The 27,674-nt window shown below is 40.8% G+C and overlaps 1 protein-coding gene across 1 annotated transcript in view; it reads right to left on the reverse strand.

Moving 5' to 3' along the window:
* The window catches only part of CDH23 (cadherin related 23), a 719,962-nt gene that overhangs the window by 365,970 nt on the left and 326,318 nt on the right, over nucleotides 1–27,674 (reverse strand). The window contains exons 10-11 of the mRNA XM_058188066.1: nucleotides 17,905–18,017; nucleotides 8,258–8,446 (exon numbers count right to left, since the gene is read on the reverse strand). Coding sequence (XP_058044049.1) covers nucleotides 8,258–8,446; nucleotides 17,905–18,017 — 302 coding nt within the window. The remainder of the gene's footprint in view (nucleotides 1–8,257; nucleotides 8,447–17,904; nucleotides 18,018–27,674) is intronic.

The raw sequence follows: 27,674 nt of genomic DNA on the forward strand, positions 1-27,674 counted from the left end.
CAACTGGTCTGTAGTCATTCAGTTCCTTGATGGTGGGCTTCTTCGGCACTGGGATGATAGTAGAGCGTTTGAAGCAAGAAGGAACATAGCACATCTCTAGTGATTTATTGAAAATATGGGTGAAGATGGGGCCAATTGGTCAGCACAGACTTTTAAGCAAGAAGGAGTTATCTTGTCTGGGCCTGGAGCTTTTCCTGGCTTTTGTCTGTGAAATAGGTCCTGCACTTCCTTTTCTGTGATCACTAGGGGTTGTGAACCCAATGAAATGGGGTCAGTTGTAGGAGGCTTGGCTGTTGTTGGTGTGTCTGAGATGGGGTTGTGAGATAGGTGGCTGTAGTTTCCTTTCAAACCTGCAGTAAAACTCATTCAGGTCATCTGCCAGTTGTTGATTACCTTCAGCCTGGGAAGGAGGTTTGCCATAGCCGTGATATTTTTAAGAGTTTTCCACATGTTTGCTGGTTCATTTGCTGAAAATTGATTCTTTAGCTTTTCAGAGTAGCTTCTTTTGCTGCTCTTATCTCCCTTGTTAGTGCATTTCTGGCCTGATTGTACAGCATTTTATCACCTTTTCTGTAGGCTTCCTCTTTGGAATGTCGAGCTGCTTAAGTTTAGGTGTAAACCAAGGTTTGTTATTACTGTGTATTCGCAAGTTCCTTGTAGGATCACATAGGTCTTCACTGAAGCTGACATTTGTTGTTACAGTATCTCTGTGTTCATGCTGGTCTGCAGAGGTATCTTTAAAATATTCCAATCAGTGCAGTCAAAACATGCCTGTAGCTTTAATTCTGATTCCTCCGTCCAGGTTTTCACTGATTTAATTATTGGTTTTATGGCTTTAAGTCTTTGCCTGTAAGCAGGTACAAGGTGAATCATGCAATGATCAGAGTGTCCTACAGCTGCACGTGGTAAAGACCGATAGGCATCTTTTAGTGTTGTGTAGCAGTGGTCTAGAGTATTCTTGCCTCTGGTGGGACAATTGACATGCTGAAAGTATTTTGGTAGTTCTTTCCTTAAGTTTGCCTTGTTTAGATCTCCCAAAACAATGGCCAGTGAATCAGGGTGTTTGGCTTCAGCCCATGATTTGGTCAGCTAGAGTTCGTAATGCCTCGCTTTACACAGGCTTGAGGTTTGACATAATGAGCAATTAGAAGAAATGAGGAAAATTCACGAGGCGAATAGTAAGGTTTGCAATTGATAATTAGAGTCTCTAAATTGTTGTCACAGAATTTGTAAATTATGTTAAAATCTTGACACCAGGTTGAATTAATATATAGGCATAAGCCTCCTTTCTTTTTACCAGATGTTTCTGGAACCCTGTCTGATCGTTCAATTTGAAATCCTGGAATGTTCAGGCTGCTATTTTCAATGGATTCATTTAACCAGGTTTCAGAGAAGCATAGGACTGCTGAATTGCGAAAATCAGAATAGTATTTGTTTAAGAGGAGTATTTCATCCATCTTATTTGCAAGTGAGCGTATATTTGTTAGGAAAATTGAAGGCAGAGGAGTTTTAGTGCGAGTTCTTAGCTTGATTAAGATCCCAGATCTTTTACCTCGTTTCCTTCGTTTCCGTCGTTTGGTTTTTTTAGTAATCCATGGCTCCGTGGGAATTGCCTCCTCCTGTGTTAGAATCTCCTCCGTGTTTGTAAAGACAGGCGGGGGTGAGATTAAAGAAAGCTGCTCCTTAAAGAAATGTTCCTTAATTTTTAGCAGATGGTCTCGTGAGTAGGAAATCCGTAGTGAGTCACAGAGAACAATTAGAAATAAAGAAACAATTAGAGAGCATTTCACCAAGGCAGCCTTCGTCGGCGCCATCTTAGGCAAAAAAAATATATATATATATAATAGAGTCAGGAATATCCCATCAGCCACAAATGTACAAATGAAAAATTGGATCTGACTTTCCAGCCATTCTAAAGTTGACAATGCAAGAAGGTAAGAACAAGGCTAAGCTCATCATGCCAAACAGAAGTGGTTCACATGACAAAAAGATAAAAGTAGGAATGGACACGGATTTGAAGTATGATCTAAGTGCCAAAGCCCACTGCAACTACATAGCAAAAAAGGCTCTAAGAGTTGTAAACCTAATCTTGCGTAGCTTCTTTTCCAAAAACACTACACTACTAACCAGAGCATATAAAACATTTGCTAGACCAATTCTAGAATACAGATCGCCTGTCTGGAACCCTCACCACATTTCTAACATCAATACAATTGAACGTGTCCAGAAATATTTTACAAGAAGAGTTCTCCATTCCTCTGAAAACAACAAAATACCTTATCCCACCAGACTTGAAATCCTAGGCTTAGAAAACTTGGAACTCCGTCACCTTCGACAAGACCTAAGTTTAACTCATAGACTCATCTATTGTAATGTCCTTCCTGTCAAAGACTACTTCAGCTTTAATTGCAATAATACAAGAGCAACCAATAGATTTAAACTTAATGTTAACCGCTTTAATCTAGATTGCAGAAAATATGACTTCTGTAACAGAATCATCAGTGCTTGGAACACTTTACCTGACTCTGTGGTCTCTTCCCATAATCCCAAAAGCTTTAACCTAAAACTTTCTAATATTGACCTCACCCCATTTCTAAGAGGACCATAAGGGGCGTGCATAAGAGCACAAACGTGCCTACCGTTCCTGTCCTATTGTTTTTCTTTTTCTTCTTCTTATATATATATGCTTATACCTCCTAATATTCCCTCATATATATGTTTATATACTATATAATCTTTTTATATGATACTTATATATATTGTTGTGACAAAATAAATAAATAAATAAATAAATAAATAAATGATGCTCACTCTCTTTATTAAGTAACTTCTAAAAAAAATTCTAAAGGAACCCTTTACTTGATATGAATGACATTCAAGACTGATGACCAAGTCAAATTTCTTCACCCATGTTCTGGCACCGTACAATCATGGTACTGAGGCAAAAATATATATATATATAATAGAGTCAGGAATATCCCATCAGCCACAAATGTACAAATGAAAAATTGGATCTGACTTTCCAGCCATTCTAAAGTTGACAATGCAAGAAGGTAAGAACAAGGCTAAGCTCATCATGCCAAACAGAAGTGGTTCACATGACAAAAAGATAAAAGTAGGAATGGACACGGATTTGAAGTATGATCTAAGTGCCAAAGCCCACTGCAACTACATAGCAAAAAAGGCTCTAAGAGTTGTAAACCTAATCTTGCGTAGCTTCTTTTCCAAAAACACTACACTACTAACCAGAGCATATAAAACATTTGCTAGACCAATTCTAGAATACAGATCGCCTGTCTGGAACCCTCACCACATTTCTAACATCAATACAATTGAACGTGTCCAGAAATATTTTACAAGAAGAGTTCTCCATTCCTCTGAAAACAACAAAATACCTTATCCCACCAGACTTGAAATCCTAGGCTTAGAAAACTTGGAACTCCGTCACCTTCGACAAGACCTAAGTTTAACTCATAGACTCATCTATTGTAATGTCCTTCCTGTCAAAGACTACTTCAGCTTTAATTGCAATAATACAAGAGCAACCAATAGATTTAAACTTAATGTTAACCGCTTTAATCTAGATTGCAGAAAATATGACTTCTGTAACAGAATCATCAGTGCTTGGAACACTTTACCTGACTCTGTGGTCTCTTCCCATAATCCCAAAAGCTTTAACCTAAAACTTTCTAATATTGACCTCACCCCATTTCTAAGAGGACCATAAGGGGCGTGCATAAGAGCACAAACGTGCCTACCGTTCCTGTCCTATTGTTTTTCTTTTTCTTCTTCTTATATATATATATGCTTATACCTCCTAATATTCCCTCATATATATGTTTATATACTATATAATCTTTTTATATGATACTTATATATATTGTTGTGACAAAATAAATAAATAAATAAATAAATAAATAAATGATGCTCACTCTCTTTATTAAGTAACTTCTAAAAAAAATTCTAAAGGAACCCTTTACTTGATATGAATGACATTCAAGACTGATGACCAAGTCAAATTTCTTCACCCATGTTCTGGCACCGTACAATCATGGTACTGAGGCAAAAAATATTTTGGGGGGTATATTTTATCCTGTCTATCTGAAAGCAGGACATTTTACATTCACTAAGACTTGCAGCAAGTGAGGACTTCGTGATGTCAGCCTACCCTTCCCCATTATTTTGGTTAAAATGAGTTGTTTCTGTTTGGGAGTTGAAATGACATGGATAAGACATTTAGGTCCATTTATCACTAAATCCAAATTTCTGGGGGTTACCATATTTTTTAGAGTATAAGAGTCACAGGAATATAAGACACAGCTTAGTTTTTGGGGTGGAAAATAAGAAAAAAAAATCTGCCTACCAGGTATTCATCAGTCTAGCATCCTTAGTCTGGTCAGCTTCAGCACATTAGTTTGCTGGTTTTTTATCCCTTGCTTGGGGATAAAAAAACAGCTTCTGTGGCACAGCTGAGAGGAAGCAGCAATGAGAAAAGCAGGCAAAGCACGGGGAGATCGCTTCACTCCGCTAGAGTCTCGTTAGGGCTGAAAAAAAGCTTTGAAAAAGCTACATTCAGAGTATAAGCCATACCCAAATTTTCAGCCTCTTTTAGGGGGGGGAAAGGTGCGTCTTATACACTGAAAAATATGGTAATTGGCTTGGTAAATTGCTGCTGTTTTTCCAATTGCAAAATAGGCTACTTCTCAATTAAATATTTTGCATGAACTGGGATATAGTAGTCAAATAGGGATTATTTTTATTTGTAGGATTAAAGTTTTGGGAACTATTACCTCGTGTAAATCACTCAGATTTGCCCACAGAAATTGAGCCATTAGCCTGCCAATCTCAGCCTTAAAGGTAATATTGCACATTAAGATCTCCCAGGCTGGTAACTTCCAAATATAATGGCTAGCTATCCAACAAATCTTTAGCCTATGTACTGTTTTGGAATTATGGAAATTATAGTATAACACATCTGCAAGCTTTTAAGCCCAACTTAAAGGCTGTTGCACATTATGGCATAGTTCTATGGTTGAATGGTACACAGGCAATAAAGCATGAATATATGAGTCAATTTGGATGAGTAATTCAACAGCACAATATCAGACTGGAGGAAAAACAACTTTAGTACTGTTCCAAGACAAAGGGCCTTTGCTGAATCATATTAGCAATTGCAGACCAAAACCAATAAGATGCTACAGATCAGTTGTTAGTCGCATCTCAACGTCAGGCATGAACCCCAGTCATGCAAGAAAGATAGATTTTGGAAAATCAACAGAGTTTAAAAAACAAATGGAGTTATCTTACACTTGAGAATCTTAAAGCAAAGATAAGTAAGTGTTTGTGTTTTTATGTGTGTATACGTGTAAGAGAGTGTATATATGGAAAAACAAAAGGCAATTCAGCCAAATAACTTGGAAAACCTGTCATTTAACACACACTTTAACTGAAAGATTTTCTGATACCCACAGAGGTGAATTCTCACTGGACCAAGATATTCTGATATGAAGGAGAAATAAAAAGCTGTCACTCTGGCAAAGGAACAGACAGGAGAAATTTCTAGTTTTGTGCTAATGGCCTTTTACAGCACATCTCCTTCAACCTTGACAAATCTCAAGTTTTTTGTGCAAGGGACCATCTTGATTAAAAAAAATCACACAGGAAATAAACTTTCTTTTTTGTTAGTTTTCCAAGTGAGCACAATGTAGCTTTAACAGCTGGACAGGAGAAAAGCATATTCAGTATCATCAACTTCCTAGAGATTTCTCAATTAAAGCTAACTTGTTATGCAATGAGACCAGGTTAGATGTTCAAGGGGCATAGATATAAAAGAATGAGAAGACCCCAGTGGTAGGTGAAATCCAATATTTTTAAAATTGTCACTGATTTCCACACAGTCAGAATGTTTAATTCCTGGTGACATATCAGATATGTCACCAGGAATTAAACATTCTGACTGTGTGGAAATCAGTGACAATTTTAAAAATATTGGATTTCACCTACCACTGGGGTCTTCTCATTCTTTTATATCCTTTTTGTACATATATATAAACATATGGGGACATACATAGGTCATATATGTACATGTGTGTATGTGTGTGTGTGTGTGTATGTAGGTCTTTGGTTATTCGGGTTTTCTCCCGCATAAAATTGGAAGTTTTCCAATTTTACTTCCAATTTTACGCGGGTGCATGTATATGAAATCCCATGCACCGCCTGCCCCACCACATACATTGGACAAACCAACAGAAGAATAAGTGCACGCATTGAAGAACGTAAGAACTCAGTCAAAAAAGAGGAACCAACTTCTTCCCTGGTCCAACACCTTAAAGCCACAGGACACGATATTGACTTTAAAAAGACCAGAACTATCGCCAAAACTGAACACTTTAACAACAGAATAATCAGAGAAGCCATCGAGATAGAAAAACGCCCACACAGCATGAACAAACGAGATGATACCTCCCGCCTACCAGCCATTTGGAAACCCGCCCTTATTGACAAACGAGTCCCTAACACGAGGAATGACACCAGACCCACACTCACGAGGTCCACACAGGATGTCACCACCACACATCCACCCAGAAAGCAGACCCAAACCCACACTGATCATGAAGCACGACCAAGGACCAGAACCCAGACCGCAGCTGCAACATTAGCCATTTCAAACTCCTCCAATCCATACATGCAGCAGACTGACACCCACTATGAAGATGTAGCACGACCACGAACACGAAGCCAAACAACAGCAATGCAGCTCACCAGCTCAAATCCCCCTGCAACTCAGACTAATCTGAGCACAACCAAGCCCCCACCCAAACAGGACACCCCCCCAGCCAATCAGAGCACAAAAAAAACCCCATCCAATCAGAGCACAGCCAAGCTCCCACCCAATCAGTTCAAACCCCCACTAGCAGTTAAAAAGGAAGAAACAGCTACAATCACACATTGCTCCCAGAAGCATGAAGCTGAAGCCTGGAGATGACGAATGAGACTTCGTCGAAACATCGCCAAGACACTTCCAATTTTATGCGGGAGAAAACCCGAATAACCAAAGACCTACGTATGTATGTGTGTATACATACATACATACATACATACATACATATATATGTATATGTACATATAACATATATATGGGGATGCAGTGACTCAGTGGCTAAGATACTGAGTTTGTTGATCAAAAGGTCAGCATTTCAGCGGTTCGAATCCCTACTGCTGCCGCGTAATGGGGTGAGCTCCCGTTTACTTGTTCCAGCTTCTGCCAACCTAGCAGTTTGAAAGCACGTAAAAATGCAAGTAGAAAAAATAGGGACCACCTTTGGTGGGAAGGTAACAGCATTCCATGCGCCTTTGGCGTTGAGTCATGCCGGCCACATGACCACGGAGAGGTCTTCAGACAGCGCTGGCTCTTTGGCTTTGAAACGGAGATGAGCACTGCCTCCTAGAGTCGGGAATGACTAGCACATATGTGCGAGGGGAACCTTTACCTTTACCTTTATGAACCAATAGAAGACTCCTGATGAAAAACCTTCTATGTTATTGCCACCAGAACAAAACGCTCTACATTTATCAAAACAACCTAAGAAAGGAAAGCATTTAATTGCAAAAAAACCCTGCCACTGTACCTGCTAGGTAACATAAATGGTATCATCATCATCATCATCATCGTTTTAAAGATGGAACCATAGGTTAAGATAATGTAGATGTTGAAAAGGTACTCCAGCCATTTTCCACATATCATGGTTACTTGATGAAAGTTTAGCTTAATCACAAATTATTGATACATCATGAAAGTTATTTCCAAGCAATTATGGATTATATAATTGATTATAATTATGACAGCAAACTGAAGGATGCAAGAATGTGCCTACAGTAGAAGGAAATTAAAATTACTAGATGTCAAAAAGCTGAGTTTTATACATGGCAACTATATATAATGAGTTGGGTTTTTTTTTATTATTAAAAAAAGATCTAAATTGTTTTAGAAATTTTATTTCATAATTTGGAAGACTTTTAAAGATATAAATCATGTAATGAATGAATATATAGTAAATTTTGAATTAGATACGGCATGTGTAATGTGATGCTCTTAATAAATACATTTAAATTAGAAAAAATAATACGGAAGGTTATTCCAATTAATTATCTTAATTATCCAGATATTCTATTATGTAAAATATGAAGGAAAAATGTTAGAAACAGAATCCAGGGAATCAAAAAGAGAATGATTTCCTCCCAATTGTTCCAGTTTTACCTCATCTTTATCCTGCACTTGGATGAAAAGAGGAAGAGCAAATCCCACTTGAGCCAATTCAGGAATAGCCACGCTGTACTCTGAACTGTTGAACTCAGGAGCATTGTCATTTATGTCAATAACAAGGATGTTGAAGGTAGTTATCACAGTGGCATTGGAAGGTGTTCGATCATCATTTAGCTCAGTCCCCTGAAAAAATAAAATGAAAATAAAATTGTGGACATCATCAAGAATTTATATATTTTTTAGATTTAGCTACGTTTCATATAATTAGCGCTGTGTGACTAAGATCAACAGAAGCTATGGAAGAAGTCAAACATTCGATTAACCTTGAAATGTAATCAGACACCAGGTTCATATTATCATGTAACATAACCTAACATAATAACAGAGTTGGAAGGGACCTTGGAGATCTTCTAGTCCAACCCCCTGCCCAGGCAGGAAACCCTACATCATTTCAGACAAATGGCTATCCAACATTTTCTTAAAAATATCCAGTGTTGGAGCATTCACAACTTCTGAAGGCAAGTTGTTCCACTTATTGATTGTTCTGTCAGGAAATTTCTCCTTAGTTCTAAGTTGCTTCTCTCCTTGATTAGTTTCCACCCATTGCTTCTTGTTCTACCCTCAGGTGCTTTGGAGAACAGCTTGACTCCTTCTTCTTTGTGGCAGCTCCTGAGATATTTGAACACTGCTATCATGTCTCCCCTAGTCCTTCTTTTCATTAAACTTGACATACCCAGTTCCTGCAACCGTTCTTCATATTTTTAGTCTCCAGTCCCCTAATCATCTTTGTTGCTCTTCTCTGCACTCTTTCTAGAGTCTCAATATGTGGTGGATATGCCCAAAGGCAAAAAAATACTGGACAAAAATATATACATGGTTAGAAAAAATGGTAAAGCAACACATAGATCTAAAACCAGAAATATTTTTATTGGATATTTTACCAGAAAAATACAATAAAGGGAATACACATTTAATTTTACATGTGTTACCAGCAGCTAGAATTGTGTTTGCACAACAGTGGAAAAACGAAGAGAACCCTACAGAGGAAAATGTAATTTAAAAAAATATTAGAATGTGCAGAAATGGATAGATTAACACTTAAACTTAAGGAGAAGGAAGAAACTTAATACTTGTTAACATGGGATTTGTTTTTTCAATGGCTAACTAGAAGAAACGGAAGTTAGAAATATAAAAGCATAAGAGAATGATTAACTACATAAGGAAGCTTCAGTAAATAAGCAAATACTATTTTATTGTGTGATCATTATTAATGTTATGAATATTTTTGTTATTATGATATAACTATTTCTTAAAATTAATTGTACCCAGACAACACACTGTTTATGTAGACATTGAATTTTTTATAAATATAAGTATAAACATAATTTGGATACATGAAAAGAGTAAGTAAAAAGGAATATTAGGATAGGGATGATAGGCACGCTGGTGCACTTATGCACGTCCTTTACAGACCTCTTAGGAATGGGGTGAGGTCATCAGTAGACAGTTTAAGCTTAAAGTTCTGGGAGTTTGGGGAAGAAACCACAGAGTCAGGTAGTGCATTCCAGGCATTGACCACTCTGTTACTGAAGTCATATTTTCTGCAATCGAGTTTGGAGCGGTTTACCTTGAGTTTGTATCTATTATTTGCTTGTATATTGTTGAGGTTGAAACTGAAGTAGTCATTGACAGGTAGGACATGGTGGCAGATAGTTTTATGTACTATGCTTGGGTCAGACTGAAGTTGGCGTAGTTCTAAGTTGTCTAAGCCCAAAATTTAGAGTCTGATGGCATAAGATATTTTATTACGGGTAGAGGAATGGAGGACTCTTCTCGTAAAATATCTGTGGACTCTTTCGATTGAATTTATGTCCGATATGCAGTGCGGGTTCCAGACAGATGAGCTGTATTCAAGAACTGGTCTAGCAAATGTTTTGTATGCTCTAGTTAGTAGTACAATATTACCAGGGAAGCTACGCAAGATTAGGTTAACAACTCTTACTGCCTTTTTGGCAATGTTGTTACAATGGGATCTGGCAGTTAGATCTTTAAAAATGAGTACTCCAAGGTCCTTAATAATTCCATCAACACTGTCAAACTATTTACTGAATCTGCACTACTATTAATCTTCTCATAGTTCCCATCACAAATCTCTTTCCATTTATGACTGTATGACTATAACTTGTTGCTGGCAATCCTTATGATTTATATTGATATATTGACCATCAATTGTGTTGTAAATGTTGTACCTTGATGAACATATCTTTTCTTTTATGTACACTGAGAGCATATGCACCAAGACAAATTCCTTGTGTGTCCAATCACACTTGGCCAATAAAAATTCTATTCTATTCTATTCTATTCTATTGAGAGAGTGAAGTTCATCTACAAGGTCATGTCCATCTAATTTTATGTTTTGATTTATTTATTTTTTGCCAATGTGCAAGACAGAGCATTTGTTGGTTGAAACTTGAAGTTGCCACTTGTTAGACCAATCTGACACATAGTCAAGGTCTTTTTGAAGGGTAGTTGCATTGTCGGTGGTGTTGAATAGTTTAACATCGTCAGCGAAGAGAACACAGTTGCTTTTAATATGATAGCAAAGCTCAATTATGTAAAGTATGAAGAGTGTTGGACCTAAAACTTTAAATAAAAACTTTAATAAAAACTTTAAAAACAAATACATATATGATTAAGTTTAACAAAGAACCTTTTTAAGTTTATTGTGGTGCTTAAGATGCCAGAGTAGAAACCAGGAGACCGAATTCTAGTCCGCATTAGGCACAACATCTTCTGGATAACTTCAGGTGAGTCTCTTTTACTAAACTCTAGGAAGGTCAAGGGCATATTCTGAAAATATTGCCCAAAAAATTTCAGGGATGTCTTAAAATGACCTTAAGAGGACAAACTTTCTAAGGAAGTATGTACCCAGTTTCAATGAGGCTCGTTTCTCATTTTTAAGGTTTAATTGTATGGCAACTTATTATTAAAACTTTGTTATATAAAAATAGTCATAGGTTCCCCATCATGGATCTAATCTTTGTTTCTAAAAATATATATATTTGTGTTGATTGTAAGAGAATACTCTGTAATTCTGTAATATAGGAAAGAAGGCTAAGCCAGATTCATAGGTTGCAGGTACAGAGGACAGGTGTGGGATTAATCAGATATTACGTCTCTCCTGTCAGCTAAGCTATTTCAGACACAGATTGGAACTACATCCATGTTCAGAAATAGTAATCAATTCCTTCCTATAACCTGCCACTTGGGGCAATTGAAAGGCAGCTAAACCTTCTGTCAACTCTCGAAACCATCAAAAAAGGAGGCTGAAAGGGGGCTTAACCTCTCTTTGTGATTCCTATTTTACAAATGCTCTTTTTGTTGTAAGGGAGACCGACTGTCAACTCTTGAAATGACTCTACTTGAAGCCGTACTTTACTTTGCTTCATTTCTAAGTTGACATGCATATGGGTGATGGTGGTGGATGTGAAGAATGTCCTCTATAGTGTCAGACGTAACAGCGATAAGGCTCATGAGAACCAAGGTCAGCTCAACATGCCCTAGCAACAGCAGGAGGGAGCGATGAGAAGTTCATCGCCTGTTTGGTTGATTAACGTGACCTGTGACACAAGAGGCGGGTGGGCAATGTCTATTCTTTAATTATTCTAAAACGCAGGAATATATTCAGAGTTGGTTTCACATTTGAACATGCCGATATGATGTACCCAATAAACACTCCTCAGTGTCTTGAATTGATTGGGAGCATTACTCGGAACCATGACACCTTCTACCTTAAGGATCCAAATCCGCTTCCCCAACCCTGTCTCCCAACATGTTAAGGGGAGTAGTTAGTGGAGATTTCGCCTTCTGGAAGATGATCTGGAAATGGAGCTAGGAGAATTGATCTATCACTTTTCTTCCCTTGACCCTATTAAAACTGTAAGAACGACAGCCTAATTCTTGAGCCAAGTTAGGGCTCAGCAAGTAAGCCAGTGCAATTCATGCTGGCATATTTTTCTGCTGATTTCAAAACACGAGGATAGCAAGTTTTTGCAACCTTGTGGAAGATCCCACGTGGAGGGCTTGTAACCGAGCAGTCATCCCAACTTCATATTGGTGTATATCCCCTCTTGAAAAATTTTGAATTTTAAAATATCTTTCCTGGCCATTTGAGGGGCGTAACTTTGAAGGCGCTTGCAGGCTAATGAACAGAGCAATCAATAATAATTTATTTTTCCTTCCCTATTGAAACAAAGGCTTTGCCTCAGCCAGATTTTTCTTTAACGAAGATTTCAAGGGCTAGCAATAATAGCATATTGACCATATAGAGTTCTGTTGAATGAAACTTAAGAGGGGTCAAATGGCCTAATTGCATTCTCTCCCTGCAAAGTGCTGCCTTAGTCAGCAGACGGTGGGGGTGATCATTCCTGTTTTTGGAAAACGCTGCACCCTCCTAATCAATGACCCTGCAAGCAGATGCCCTCTCTCCCACCTCCATCCCTTCCATCTCAGTAGAATCTAGCTCACTAAATATGTTTCCAGCTTTATATTGATTTTAATTACAGATCTGTGGTGGGGGAGGGGAGAGGTTCGCTTGTAGAATTGAAAAGGGCTATTTGAGTATTTGTAGCTAAGCTGATTTGCCCCTCATCTCTCTAGGACAGTGATGGCTAACCTTTTTGCTATCGCGTGGCAGGAGGTGGGTGGGTGGAGGGGTTGTGCGCACACGTGCCCACACCCATAATTCTATGCATCCCAACCCACCCCCTGCTCCTGGCACACAATGGCCCGGTAGGCTCTCACCTGGCTCCAGAGCCTCTCTATGAGTTTGGGGAGGGCAAAAATAGCGTTCCTCACACCCCTGGATGCCCTCCGGAGGCCAGGAACTGCCCATCTGCCAACTTCCAGTTGAACAGGAAGTGATGCTTTTTGCTGTCCCCAACCTCCAGAGACTCCTAGAGAGGCAGTTTCTGGCCTCTGGAGGGCCTCCAGGGGGGGTGGGGAACACCGTTTTCAATTCTGGGAGTTGAAGTTCACAAGTCTTAAAATTGCCAAGGTTGGAGACCCCTGTGTTAGAAGGTTGGAAAAGGGAATCACATGGCCCCAGGATATGCAAGCATCATCAATCTGAGTCAATAGTCAAATGGCTGTACTTTGGTCACATGACCAGAGGGATGCTGCAGCGGCCGCAAGTGTAAAAAATGTCCATAAGTCATTTTTTTCAGTGGCACTGTAACTTCAGTCATTAAATAAAGTGTTGTAAGTCAAGGACTGTTGTATTAACGTCCTTAGGAGGACCAGTACATCCGTTGTTACTCCTGTTCTGCTCATTCTTCTTGTATCACTATCATTCAACTAGCCAGCATTTCTATTAACTGGCTGGCTTTATGAGTGGTGGTCAAAATCCAAGCAAGTATTTCTAGGAAATGCTCAACATAGGTAAAATATATACCTCATGATGGAGTTTTGTAACAACTAATATTGCATCACGGGGTAGATTCTGATATACAGAAATCTATTTAGAATGGTGGAAGACCATTGTGGCAGCAGCCACATTGTGTGGAGCCTGTAGATAATGAAAATTGGGTTAATCTCAAACTATAGGTAGTCCTCAACTTACAAACATTTGTTTAATGACCACAGTTACAACAACACTGAAAAAAACTTACTTATGACTGGTCTTGAAACCTATGATCATCATAGCATCCCTGGGGTCATATAATTAAAATTGGGTTGCTTGGCAACCACCATGTACACTAATGGCCAAAATTGTGGAAACCTTTTGGGGAAAGTGTATTTTTTAAAACTAGCTAATAACTCCACTTTTTTGGGGAGTAGTACCATAACATCATATATCAATGGAAAGATAATTTAATCAAGAATGTAAAGCATTCACAGGGAGGGAGGGACTCCTCAGGGTGCTGTCGGCCAGGCAGTGCCGACTGGCGATGCCCAGGGGAAGGGCCTTTTCTGTGGGGGCTCCCACCCTCTGGAACGAGCTTCCCCCAGGACTTCGTCAACTTCCTGACCTTCGGACCTTCCGCCGCGAACTCAAGACACATCTATTCATTTGCGCAGGACTGGACTAGATTTTTTTTAAAATTTTAAATGTCTAAATTTTAGATTTGGTTTTAAATTGGGTTTTATTGTTTATATGTCTATTTTAAATTTTGGCCTATATAATAAGTTTTTTAGATGAATGTTTTACTTTGTATATTTAGGTGTTTTTTATATGGCTGTACACCGCCCTGAGTCCCTAGGGAGATAGGGCGGTATAAAAGTATGAATGAATAAATAAATAAATAAATAAATAAATAAATAAATAAATAACTTTTATGAAGGATTTGCTATTAGAATAGCAGCTACAGTATAAAGAAGAAAAGTTAAATACATCGAAAAAATGAGATATACAAAAATTATCACCATGTCAGGTAATAGTTGAGTAACTTTTAGCATGAATTATAGCCTCACAACATCTTCCCATGGAGTGAACCAAGTCTTTTAGTTCTGCAGCTGTTCTAATTTGAAACCAAGATTGAAGGATTGCTTCTATTAACTGGGTTTTATTGCTGGGTTGCTTTTGACTGACAAGTTTCTTTAGTCGGCTCCATAGATTTTCAATTGGGTGAAGGTCTGGGCTATTCCCAGGCCATTCCAGCAGTGAAATATGATTATCTTGAAACTCCAAAAAAAAAAGTGGTGTTGTTAGCCATCAAACCTCAAAAATACACTTTTCCCAAAAGGTTTCCACAATTTTAGCCACTACTGTATTTGCAACATACTGGAGTCAACAGATCTCCATTTGCAACCTTCCCAACCAACTTCCAATAAGCAAAGTCAAGGGAGAAAACTAGATTTGCTTAATGACCATGTGATTCACTTAACAACTGCAGTGATTTGCGTAACACCTGTAGCATTAAAAGGTTGTAAAATTGGGCACAACTCAATCGCCATCTTGCTTAGCAAAGAAATTCTGGTCCCAGGTTTGATCATAAGTCAAGGGCATCCTGTAATTGATACCTGGAAATGCCATGCTGTAGCTCAGCCTTTAACAGTTTGATATCAGACAAGAAAAGTCTTTTAATTGTAGTGGAAACGTGTGTTTATAAAACTGTAATTTACTGTAATTTGTGCACAAAACATGTCAAAAAAGAATTAGGAGGGCAGAGGTGGTTTGTCCAAATATGCGAAAAGCAATTAAACCCTGAAGCATCACTAAAAAGTACACAATAAACATGTTTTTTTTGAAATTCGATCCAATATTTGTGCATTTTACAATGTATCTTTTTCCAAGATACCAGTTCATGAATTTGTCTTTTTTTTTTTTTAGGCGTGAGTGCCCAATATATTTTGTTTATATTCTTGATAACCAATATTTTATTTCAGGTGCACAGCTAGAAAAGATTACCAGTTCTCAAAGGTTCACATGTAAACCACATTTCAAAGTCCAATTTTCCAAAACATCTGCCACTTTCATTTCATGTGAAATTCTTCTTTAGCTTTTTTTATTAAATCTTAATAATTCCATGGGAATTACATGTTTATTTATTTTTTATCTTTATCCTAACTAACTTTATCACTTTTTATAAATATCTCAAGGTGGCAAACATACCTAATACTACTTCCCAGTGGTGAAATCCATTTTTTTTTACTACCGGCTCTGTGGGCGTGGTGTGGTTTGGTGGGCGTGGCTTGGTGAGCATGGCAGGGGAAGGATGCTGCAAAATCTCCATTCCCACCCCACTCCAGAGGAAAAATACTGCAAAATCTCCATTTCCACCCTACTCCAGAGGAAAAATACTGCAAAATCTCCATTCCCTCCTTACTCCTGGTGGAAGGATATTGCAAAATCCCCATTCCCACCCTTCTCTGGAGCCAGCCAGAGGTGGTATTTGCCGGTTCTCCGAACTGCTCAAAATTTCCACTACCAGTTCTCCAGAACCTGTCAGAACCTGTTGGATTTAACCCCTGCTCCCTCTTCTTCCTTATTTGTCCCACAACAGCCCTGGATTGGACTGGGAGAGAAAATGATTGGACCAACGTAACCCCGCTGGTTTTCATAGCTAAGGCCGGACTAGAACTCACAGTCTTCTGGTTTCTAGTCAGAAGCCTCAACTATTAGACCAAATTGGCTCTCATGTTATTATTTAATTAAAAATACAGTTTCCTTTGAGTTGAGATTGTCTGCTTGTGATGTCATAGACATGTCCATGTCATTACCTTTCTAAAAAAGTACAGTAGAGATTTTATTAACGCCTCTCAATCTAGCCTACAATCCTGAAATGTTCTAGTTCATGGATGTCAAATTCAAGGCTGGATCCGGCCTGCAGGCTGCTCAGATTTGGCCTGCGGGGCTGGCCTGGAAGCAACAAAGTGTTCTGTCCCCTCGCCTCAGTCCGAGCAATGACTTAATTAGCCGGCACTATCAGCTCTGGCAGCAAACTAGCGAGTGTCTGCCAAATGTCTCTGTTATCTCTCTTGATGACTCAACCAGGAACAAACAGTACTTCAGCTCTAGTTAAGCAGTTATTTGCTTGCTACGAAGAGTTATAGCAGCCCTTGCTGCTTTTATATCCTGTGGGGTATGGCTCCATGACTCAGCACTTCCTAGGCCTGCCCCACCCCTGCTTCTGTTGTTCCCGCCTCTCCTGCCTACGAAACCTAGGGTCCAGCCAGGCCTGATTGCCATCAGCCGGGTCTGGAGGTGTGGCCTGGAGGTGGGGAAGAGTCAGAGGACGGAGGCCTCGTTATCTCCTCCACCTGGCCTACCTCTGGCTCCTGGAGCTGAGCCAGGGAAGCCAGTGCTCCGGAGAAAAGTCCTGATGGCCCTTCCCCCTCACTTTCCAAGTCACTTTCTGGCAGGGCCCCCGGCTCGGGGGGCGCAGACACAACACAAAGGACCAGCCCATGGTACCTCTGCCAATGAAAATGTCGCTTGGGAGGGCTATGTGCGGCCCTCCTGACCTCTGTTTTCAATGGCAGAGGGTTGCAGCCAAATCGCAGCCAAAAATGGAGCTCGGAAGCCTGTTTTCACAGGCAAAGCACTCGGGCCCCTACAGGTGCCCCGACACGAGTGATGTCGAGCTGGCCACACCAGTGGTGGGTTTCAAAAATTTTTACTACCGGTTCTGTGGGTGTGGCTTGGTGGGTGAGGCATGGCTTGGTGGGCGTGGCTTGGTGAGTGTGGCAGGAGAAGGATACTGTAAAATCTCCTTTCCTTCCCTAATCCAGGGGAACGTTACTACAAAATCCCCATTTACTCCTGATCACCTGGAACTCGGGAGGCAGAGAATAGATGGGGGCAGGGGCAGTCAGAATTTTTACTACCGGTTCTCTGAACTACTCCCACTACCGGTCAGAACCTGCTGAAACCCACCTCTGGGCCGCACCCACCCTGGCCCCCCAATGCCAAACACAACCCTGATGCAGCCCTCAATGAAATCGAGTTTGACACCCCTGTACTAGTTACTTCTCATTTGAATACTAAAGGCTACTATTGAATTTAACACCTTGATGACATGTTATTGCATAATTGGTCAGGAATATTGCTAACTATACCACAACCAAGAAAAAACAGTCTTATGTTCTTCTCTTCTCTCTTTGAGATGTTTTGAAACAGTGGCTCAGTTTTTTTCTCTTACCTTCACCGTAAGAATAAATCCAGCACTGTAAAAAGGATTTTCTCGGTCCAGTGGCCCATTCAGAGTTAAAGCACCACTGATGTAGTCCAGTGCAAAGATACTGTTGGTGTTGCCTGACAATAAAATAAATAGGATAAGCACAAATAAACTCCCGTGAAAAGCATAAAAAGCTCAAGAATTAATATAGAAGTTTAAAAGACAGGCATTCAGAGAAAGCTGTGTTAGGTACATAACAGAACGTAAACTGCAAAGAGAAGCTTGAGAAGTAAAAGAAGTTGTGTCATTCTGGAACCCCAAGCCAGCAGCACATTACGACGTGAATTAAAAGCGTTTCATAAAAAAAAAAATCTAAACTCAATTTCCCATTGCCTCAGTCTAACAAGATATAGGATGGAGAACTGAATAACTTCTGATAATATCACAAAAACTCCAGTCAAATATTAGAAGTCTCAAACTGCTCCTTTTAAAATGGAAATGGATTCACCGTGTTTGGGTGTACACAACAATTCTGTTCTATGTAGACACAGATCTGGACTTACCTTATAGCTAAAACAGGACACGGTGAGGTGGAACAAGGGCACTTTGTTTAAAGCAGGAGTGTTCAACTTTGGCAACTTTTTGCTGGCTGGGGAATTCTGGGAGTTGGACGTCCACAAGTCTTATAGTGGTGAAGGTTGGGCACTCCTGATTTAGAACATGATGGACATTCTGGAGGAGATTGGAACTGAAGCAGGACCCCAATGCTTTATAATACAAGTGCTTTATGTTTATTTGTTAGGATTATAACAAGATGTATTAGAGATAGAAGTCGACGTGTCACATAAAAGCGGAAGTATATTGCTTGGCAGAGGTGTGGTGTTGCAAGCTTTCTGTAAAGCACAGGAATATTTCTACATGCTGTTCTTTGTAACCTGTTCCAGTAACTATATGGGGCAAGTAAGGGGCATTGATAGCAACGTATGCATCAACAGATGTATCCGGATGGTGTATGATAATGGTAGTCCATATATGTGCTTTTGTCTCTGACAACCAATTAGGATAACTTCTTCTTTTTCTTATGTGATATCTGTAACCAAAGATATAAAAGATTATGCTTGAGCCTTGCTCGAGGCTCAGACCTTTGTTTTCCACGTGAGTGGGGGTCTGTGTCCTATTTGCGCAAATAATAAATTAATTCTTGTTTCTCAAATCCTTCCTGGTCTTGTCTCCTCATTTTAAGATGAAAGTTTTCTATTACAGAACAGAGGCAGGAAATGAGCTCTTTCCTCTCTCTGCTATAATGCACAGCAGCAGTGGTGGGATTCAAATAATGTTAACAACTGGTTCTCTACCCTAATGACGGGCTGGGGTGGGCGTGGCCATGGTGGGTGTGGCCAGGAGGTGTGGCAGGCAGCCTCCCTGCAGCCCCCTGGGAGCAAAAGTGGGCTGTGTGAGGGGCTGCGCCCCATGCCTCCCATGCCCCGTTTCGGGCCTAGTAGGCCACCCTTTGCCTGGGAGCTAAAACAGGGCGCTTGGGGACTTCTGGAAGGGGAGGGGAGTGGAGGGGAGGGGAGGGGCCAGCCAGCAATTTAACAACCGGTTCAATCAAAATGTTGCAAACTGGTTGAATCCCACCACTGAACAGAAGTTAACTCCCATGCAACATGGAACTCATTAAATCTGTATCCATAACTATGAGGAGTTGGGGTGAAAGGAACAAACTGGGAAGAAAAATGGAAAGTGGAAACAGGAATTTCCCTTCTGGGACATTTTGCTTCTGTAATACAAACATAGCAATATTTAATAAAACCATATCCCTAACTAGCTCCGTTTTACAAACTGTACATTCCAATTATAGGAGGTCTTGAACTTGGTGCCTTATGAACCAGCTAGTGACCCACTCTTCATCCACCACCAGCAGTAAAAGAAAAAGGGGAAAAAATAATATTCAGGAAAATATGGAAAGAGATTTCTGGAAAATATAGAGGGACACATGAAAGACATGTGCGTTATTGGCTTGTATCTGAATCTTGCCCAATCATTACATTTTCCCAGAGTCATCACTAGATAGATTTGATCTGAAAGTTTTTAGATTAGCTCCAACTTTTACTGTATTATTTTATTTTAACTTCATATTTCTTAACCACCTATCCAAATAGAGGAGGTGCACCTCTCTTTATTACTGTACTCTAAAGCACACATTTGTGTAGTTATATACTTTTCTTTGGTGATCAGAGCCTCCCGAGCCTCCTCTACCTCTATAAAGCATTGTTGCTTTCATTTATTTTATTGTTACCTTTCTATCAATTTCTTGACCCACTAAAAAGTCCCAGCTTGGGTTAAGTGCAGTTTGGCATGTAGCTGACTGTGGAGTTCTACAAAACAGTGTGATGGCTTTCAGTTGGTTTGTCTGCTCTAGTGATCTAATAGCAATTACACTCTCCTCGTTTTATATCCGAAGGGCAAATATATATATATATATATAGGTCTTTGGTTGTTCGGGTTTTCTCCCGTGTAAAATTGGAAGTGTCTTGGCGACGTTTCGACGAAGTCTCATTCGTCATCTTCAGGCTTCAGCTTCGTGCTTCTGGGAGCAATGTGTGATCGCAGCTGTTTCTTCCTTTCGTGCTTCTGGGAGCAATGTGTGAGCTGCGATCACACATTGCTCCCAGAAGCACGGTTGAAGCCTGAAGATGACGAATGAGACTTCGTCAAACGCCGCCAAGACACTTCCAATTTTACACGGGAGAAAACCCAACAACCAAAGACCTATATACAAACACCCGTGAAAACCTCAGAAAACAAATATATATATATATATATGAGTCTTTAGTTATTCGGGTTTTCTCCGTGTAAAATTGGAAGTGTCTTGATGACGTTTGACGAAGTCTCATTCGTCATCTTCAGGCTTCAGCTTCGTGCTTCTGGGAGCAATGTATTCGAAGCTGAAGCCTGAAGATGACGAATGAGACTTTGTCGAAACGTCGCCAAGACACTTCCAATTTTACGCGGGAGAAAACCCGAATAACCAAAGACCTACATACAAACACCCGCGAAAACCTCAGAATATATATATATATATATATAGTACCAAATTTATATTTGCTGATAAAGAAATAAAGGGAGACTAGTATAGATCTATTTCAAGCTATTTATCTCTCATCAGCTAGCCCACACCCTTACAAGTTTGTCATGAAAGCAGTCCCTTTCAGACAAACTATGCTCCCTCCCATATTGGGGGAGACCAGGTGCTTTGACAGAAAAACACTTAAACTCTGCCCTGGCTCAGCTGATAAAGGGAGGAGAACTTGTGGCTCAGAGGTTAATACAACTGCCTAATAAGCAGGCAGCTCAAGTTTGAATCGGAGTAAGGGTATGGCTAGCTGATGAGAACTAAATAGCTTGAAATAGATCTATACTAGTCTCCCTTTATTTCTTTATCAGCAAATGTAAATTTGGTACAAAATAGTTTGTCGTGAAAGCGAATGCCTGAGGGCTCCTGGATTGGAGGTGAAAGGTGAAAGGGAAGAAATATGCTCCCTCCCATATTGGGGCAGACCAGATGCTTCAACAGAAAAACACTTACACACACATACATACATAAACACACCCAGGCACAAATAAGAAGCCCCAAGCCTACTTGACATCTCTATTGTTCCTCTTGGATTTACAGCTGAAAAGATACAGGAAACAAGTAACACGCAAAAGATAGAAGAATCACCTATATGTCTGCTGGTCTTCAGGTCTCTGCCGTGCATGTGCAGGGGGTGTGGCGCATGTGGGGGGCGTGGCACATGTGGTATGGGTGTGTGTACATGCAGGGGGCATGCACGCATTTCTGGGGTGCGCATGCATGGGAGTGTGGGCATGTGGGGGGGCGAATGCGGATGCACTGGGTGGGGTGCATGAGGGGCCCTGCGTGCGCATGCATGGAGGATGGGGCACATTGCATTTTGGGGGTTCCAGGGGGCACATGTATGCATTCACACACACACACATTTTCTTTGGGCACTCGGTCCTAGAACTTACGTTTTCCCTAAACATATTTACAGTAGAATAGAATAGAATAGAATAGAATAGAATAGAATAGAATAGAATAGAATAGAATAGAATAGAATAGAATAGAATTTTTATTGGTCAAGTGTGATTGGACACACAAGGAATTTGTCTTGGTGCATATGCTCTCAGTGTACATAAAGAAAAGATACGTTCATCAAGGTACAACATTTACAACACAATTGATGGTCAATATATCAATATAAATCATAAGGATTGCCAGCAACAAGTTATAGTCATACAGTCATAAGTGGAAAGAGATTGGTGATGGGAACTATGAAACGATTAATAGTAGTGCAGATTCAGTAAATAGTCTGACAGTGTTGAGGGAATTATTTGTTTAGCAGAGTGATGGCCTTCGGGAAAAAACTGTTCTTGTGTCTAGTTGTTCTGGTGTGCAGTGCTCTATAGTGTCATTTTGAGGGTAGGAGTTGAAACAGTTGATGTCCAGGATGTGAGGGATCTGCAAATATTTTCACGGCCCTCTTCTTGATTCGTGCAGTATACAGGTCCTCAATGGAAGGCAGGTTGGTAGCAATTATTTTTTCTGCAGTTCTAATTATCCTCTGAAGTCTGTGTTTTTCTTGTTGGGTTGCAGAACCGAACCAGACAGTTATAGAGGTGCAAATGACAGACTCAGTAGATGAGACAGCATAAAGGGAGCAAGGGAAAAGCCCTCATCATGGCTTATATCTCATTTTATATAGTGACTTCTTCTTTTGCCATATCTTTCATCGGATGTTGGCAATCCTACTATATAGTGACACTGGATTTAATTTGGAGGTTCTGGTAGAATTTCTACTGTATCTAATTTGTGTTTTACAATCCCAATATTGGATTCATAGGAATGAAGACAGATGTATTTCCCTACTTGCAGCTGTTGAACAATGTCTGATCAAGACTGAAGTCTTGAATGTGTTTAAGTATGAACTTGTTGAACTCAAAGGACATAAGTTTAATATAATTGACTTATGTGGGAGAGGCTGGAATGGGAGGAAGTGAACAGTCATAAATAATCAATAGAAAAGAGGCAAGTCATGAATAGGAGCTCAGCCCAGCTGTGGAACAAGAACACATTTCAAAGAGATTCTGCCTTAATTAATTCGCTATAAATGAAGGCTGGAAAATTCTCATTACAAAGGTTCTGTATTTATGCCAGACTAGCAATACCTTACTGAAATCAGCATAGTTCTTGGTGTTTTTATAATCTTGTCCAGCTGTGTGAAACGAGACTGTATAAGTAGAAAAATTAAATACCAAACTGTATTCAATTAACTTGCTAAAATCTTTCATATATTTGAATTGCCTGTAACTCTACTGCCTGAGTTTCTACTGTTTCTTGAACGTCAAGTTTATGCTTAACTGTTTCTATGTCTGTTAATATCAGCCTTAGGCCAGGCAATAGTTTTCCTTGTGATTCTGTCAGGTGCAAAGAATCAAGAATAACACAATGAATTGCTCAGAATAGTTTCTTTATTGCTGTTCACCCTTGGACAAGAATCTTGCCAGACTAAAGCAGATACTGCAGAACTATCAGATAAATCCTGTGAAGGTTTAGGATGGATCCCTTCTGGGTATCTTTCTACATACCAAGGACCCAATGATGACTCATCTCTTAGCTCCTTGGGAAAGAGCCCCTCCCTCTTTGAATTCAGCAGCAGACTTCACCACAGATTTACTCTATATGGCATTGGCAGCCATTTTTTGTCCTAGTGCTCCCATTTCTCAGAATGATGCATCATAAACTAATTTGCAAGGTTGTATGAAATCTCCCTAAAGTAAAAGAAATTATTTTCCAGGTTAAAATTTAGTAATACAGGCTAACGTATCTGAAATATAGTGTACATGATGGGGACATGTACTTTAACAGCAGAAAACTGAACTGTCCATCAATGCACCAAATACCTTCATTGCTTCTCTGGTGGGGTTTAGGACATTGACTCAATGTTATCTCTGCCTCTCATCCTACATTACTAGCAACTTGCATACAATTGTGAAAAACGAGGCCGTCCTTGCCTTTTCTCAAGGTCATAGCACTTGTTAGCATCTCTACTAGAAGTGCAGTTTCTGTTGTGGTCTATCAGCAGCCTGAGGAGCTGGCAATGGAGTCAGACAGCGATGAGGCTGAGGAAGAACATGGGCCAGTCCTGGAGGCTGGGGAAGGCCCAGATGAGGGCTCTGCATCAGAGGCAGAGGTGGGGCCAGGGCCATCAGGGAGTTATGTATAGACTCCAGAGCCTCCAGAGGCTGACAGTAGTGAGGCAGAGGAACAGGAGGAGCCTGTTCCTAATGCACACATGAGAACAGCTGCCAGAAGGCAAGAGCAGCTCAAGCAAAGAGGACAACTCGGGAGTAGGACCAAGAGATGATTGGCCCCTCCCATAAGGCTTAAAAGACCAGCAACGTTGTTTGGGCTCTTTGTCGGAAAACAATGTTGATAGCTTTGTCTTGCTGCATTTGTTTCTTATCGGCGTCTTCTGAACTTTTGCCAACTTTTGAATTTTGGCAGTTTGCCTAATTAGACCAACATTGGTGATAAGACTGAGGAATTGCGTTGGGAAGAATTTGCTTTGATTTAGTTTGGACTACGCTGAGAATGAGTTAATTTTCAGCTGTTCTAATAAAGTTTGTTTGTTTTTAACAGAGTTTTCTACTACCTACTTGGGCCTGGGTCACAACAGTTTCTGCGGCACAGAGAAAAACAGCTTTCTAGGTGGGGAAAGAGAAGGAGACTGAGAATTCACTAAGGTCAGCTAAGACCTAATAGTGGAGGGACATCTGTTGTTAGAGAAAGGATCGCACTTTTGAGCGAAACAGCTGTCAAGCAATAGCTAGTTGAAAACTGGTAAAGAAAACAGAAAAAGTTGAAGACCAGAATTATCTAAGCCCGTAACAAGCATGCATCTCATGTCAGCTTCAAAAATTTTAGCAACAGGTTCTCTGCCCGGTGAGCAGGGCCATAGTGGGCATGGCCTAGTCGGCCTCCTGCACCACAGTGGGGGCCCCCATTTTTGCCCTCCCCGGGCTCCAGAGTCTTTCCTTGAGCCTCCGGGAGGGCAAAACAGCCTCCCTGGGCTCCAGAAGCCCTTCCCGAACTTTCCCAAAATTCTCAGCTACCAGAGGAGTTGCCCATTTTATCTGGCTGGCACCAGAATGAGGGAAACTAATTCCTGCAAATAACCCATGCGTACATCTTTACTCATTTTGGAGATTAGACAGATGATATGAGAGGATGTTGAATTTTCACCGTTATATAAGAGCTTTAAAAAATTTAGCAAAGGGTTCTCTGCCTGGTTGCTGGGTAGGCGTGGCCGTGGTGGCCGTGGCCTAGTCGGCTTCTTGCACCATGGCGGGGGGGGGGTTGCCCTTCTTGGGCTCTGGAGGCTTTCCTCGAGCCTCCAGGTGGGCAAAAATGGCCTCCCCAGGCCCCAGAGGCCCTTCCGAACTTCCCCTAGGCCTATTTTTCACCCTCCCAGAGCCTCAGCGTGTGCCCTGCACTTACCTGCATCCAAAACAGGCCACAAAATGGGCCACATGGGGACTCCTGGGAAGGGTGGGGAGTCAGGGAGGGGCCATCCAGGAGTGGGATTTGTGGGTTCTCCGAACTGCACAGAATCTTAGCTAGAGGTTCTCCCGAACCCCTGTGAACCGCCAGCAGTCCAGCCCTGATCTCATGGCTTAGAAGTCTTCCTAAGGAAGAGGAGAAGAAAGTGGAGGGCTGGTGAAAAGGGAGTGGCCTGTTTGTGCAAGTATCAGGTGGGGAAGCTGTAAGCGGAAAGACATTCTTAAGTAGAAAGTAGGAAAAATGTCAAGGTTAAACTTGATTTCTAAGAGGATTCTAAGAGCTAAGAGGAATTAGTAGAAAAGAACAAACACTCGGAGATTTAAAGGGATGATTAAAAGTGACAGAAGTAAGAAATCTGTGTCTTTAGCATATATGTGAACATCTGTACGTACAATAAAGCCTTCTGGTAGTAAAATCTAGTTTTTGAGAAGTTGCCATTCATTTTCCCTCGACTCCAACAACCCCAGACTGGAAGTAAAATACTTTCCCCAAATATCAGTGCGTGTTAGATTAAAGCCTGCTTCAGTAACCAATATTTTAAATACTAAAAAAATTGTCTAGATAAGGATGTCCTTATATATAGCAGAGACAAAAAAGAAAGAAAAAAGAAAAGAAGTTAGGAAAAAATGGAGTTACTCTCATCTCTTTTATTTATTTTTTTGGATAAAAGTCCTAGAGGTTAGAAGCAACCAGCTAGGACAGTGAAGGCTAACCTTTTCCGGACCACGTGCCTAAAGCGCTCAAACCCCCAAAATATAAAGCGTGCACGGCTTCTGCGCATGTACATGTGCCCTGTTCCTGCCCCCATGCGCCCCACCTTCACACATGCACGTATGCCCCCACATGCCCCACATGCATGCGCATATGCCTCCCACGCATGCGTGGCAGAGACATGAAGACCACCTGGCCGGTGGGAGGTGTATGCGCATGCGCAGAGGAGCTGAACTGGGGCGACAGCTTGTGAGCCCACAGAGAGACTTGCGTGCCACCTCCCCTCCCAGGAGTCTCCACGCGGCCTGTTTTGGATGCCAGGTAAGTACAGAGCTCACGCAGAGACACTGAAAGGGCGAAAAACAGGCCTACCAAAACTCTGGAAATGAGCCATTTCCGGCCTCCAGAGGGCCGGGGGAGGACCTTTTTGCCCTCCTGGAGGCTCCAGGAAAGTCTCAGGACCTTCCTGAGACTGAAAAACGGGACTACTGGAAGTCCGGGAACAGGCTATTTCCAGCCTCCGGAGGCTTCAGGGAGGCCTACTAGGCCCAAAATGGGACACTGGGGGGTCACACATACATGCACGGGGGGGGGGGAGTTGCATGCTCCTGTGCAGGGGGCAGGGCAGCATGGGGGGATTGTGCGCACATGTGCAGGGTTGGGTGGGGCGTGTGTGGTGGGCATTGCATTATGGGTATGGGCATGTGCTTTTGGCACCCTAGGAAAAAAAGGTTTGCCCTCACTGCCCTATATCATTCTGGACAAATAGCCATCCAATCTCTTCTTAAAAACCTCCAGTGATGGACAACTTACAACTTCTGAAGTCAAGTCGCTCCACTGATTAATTGTTCTCACTGTCAGGAAATTTCTCCTTAGTTCTAGGTTGGATTTCTCCTTGATAAGTTAGCAATCTTTAAAAAAAAAGTGACTCAGCAGGCAAAAACCTCATGTGATTTTCAATGATTCTGATAGTCAGGACAGGAGAGACAATGGGGCATTCTGAAGGTCAGAATATATGGTCTGGTACTGCACTTTGATCTTCCTGATCCCCCAGCTAATCAACTGGAGTAGCGATTGAGAGCCCAAAAGATAAGATTATGTCATATATTTCAATTCTCATTGACCTTTAATAACTCTCAGGAAAGTGCTTTTAGGCAAATATCTCAGTAGTCCTCTTCTTCTAAATGAAGGGGCATTTGCTGTCAAGACATCCACTGCCTGGGATTTGCTAAACATCGAGTGAATGACTTTCATGGGACATGAAAGGAGAACTAAGCCTATACTACATGAAGTAGATAATTTATTAATCAAAATGTGCTCTGTCAGGGCTCCTCTTGCTGAAATAGATGCTGTTGGATGTGGTTCACAGAATCGGCAACAGGCACAGTCATCATTATATAAATAGTCTATCAGCAGCTTTGACTACCTGACTGAATTTCACCTTGGATTCTGCCCCAGA

This window comes from Ahaetulla prasina, chromosome 6 (assembly GCF_028640845.1).
Source record: "Ahaetulla prasina isolate Xishuangbanna chromosome 6, ASM2864084v1, whole genome shotgun sequence".
Taxonomy (NCBI): Eukaryota; Metazoa; Chordata; class Lepidosauria; order Squamata; family Colubridae; genus Ahaetulla; species Ahaetulla prasina.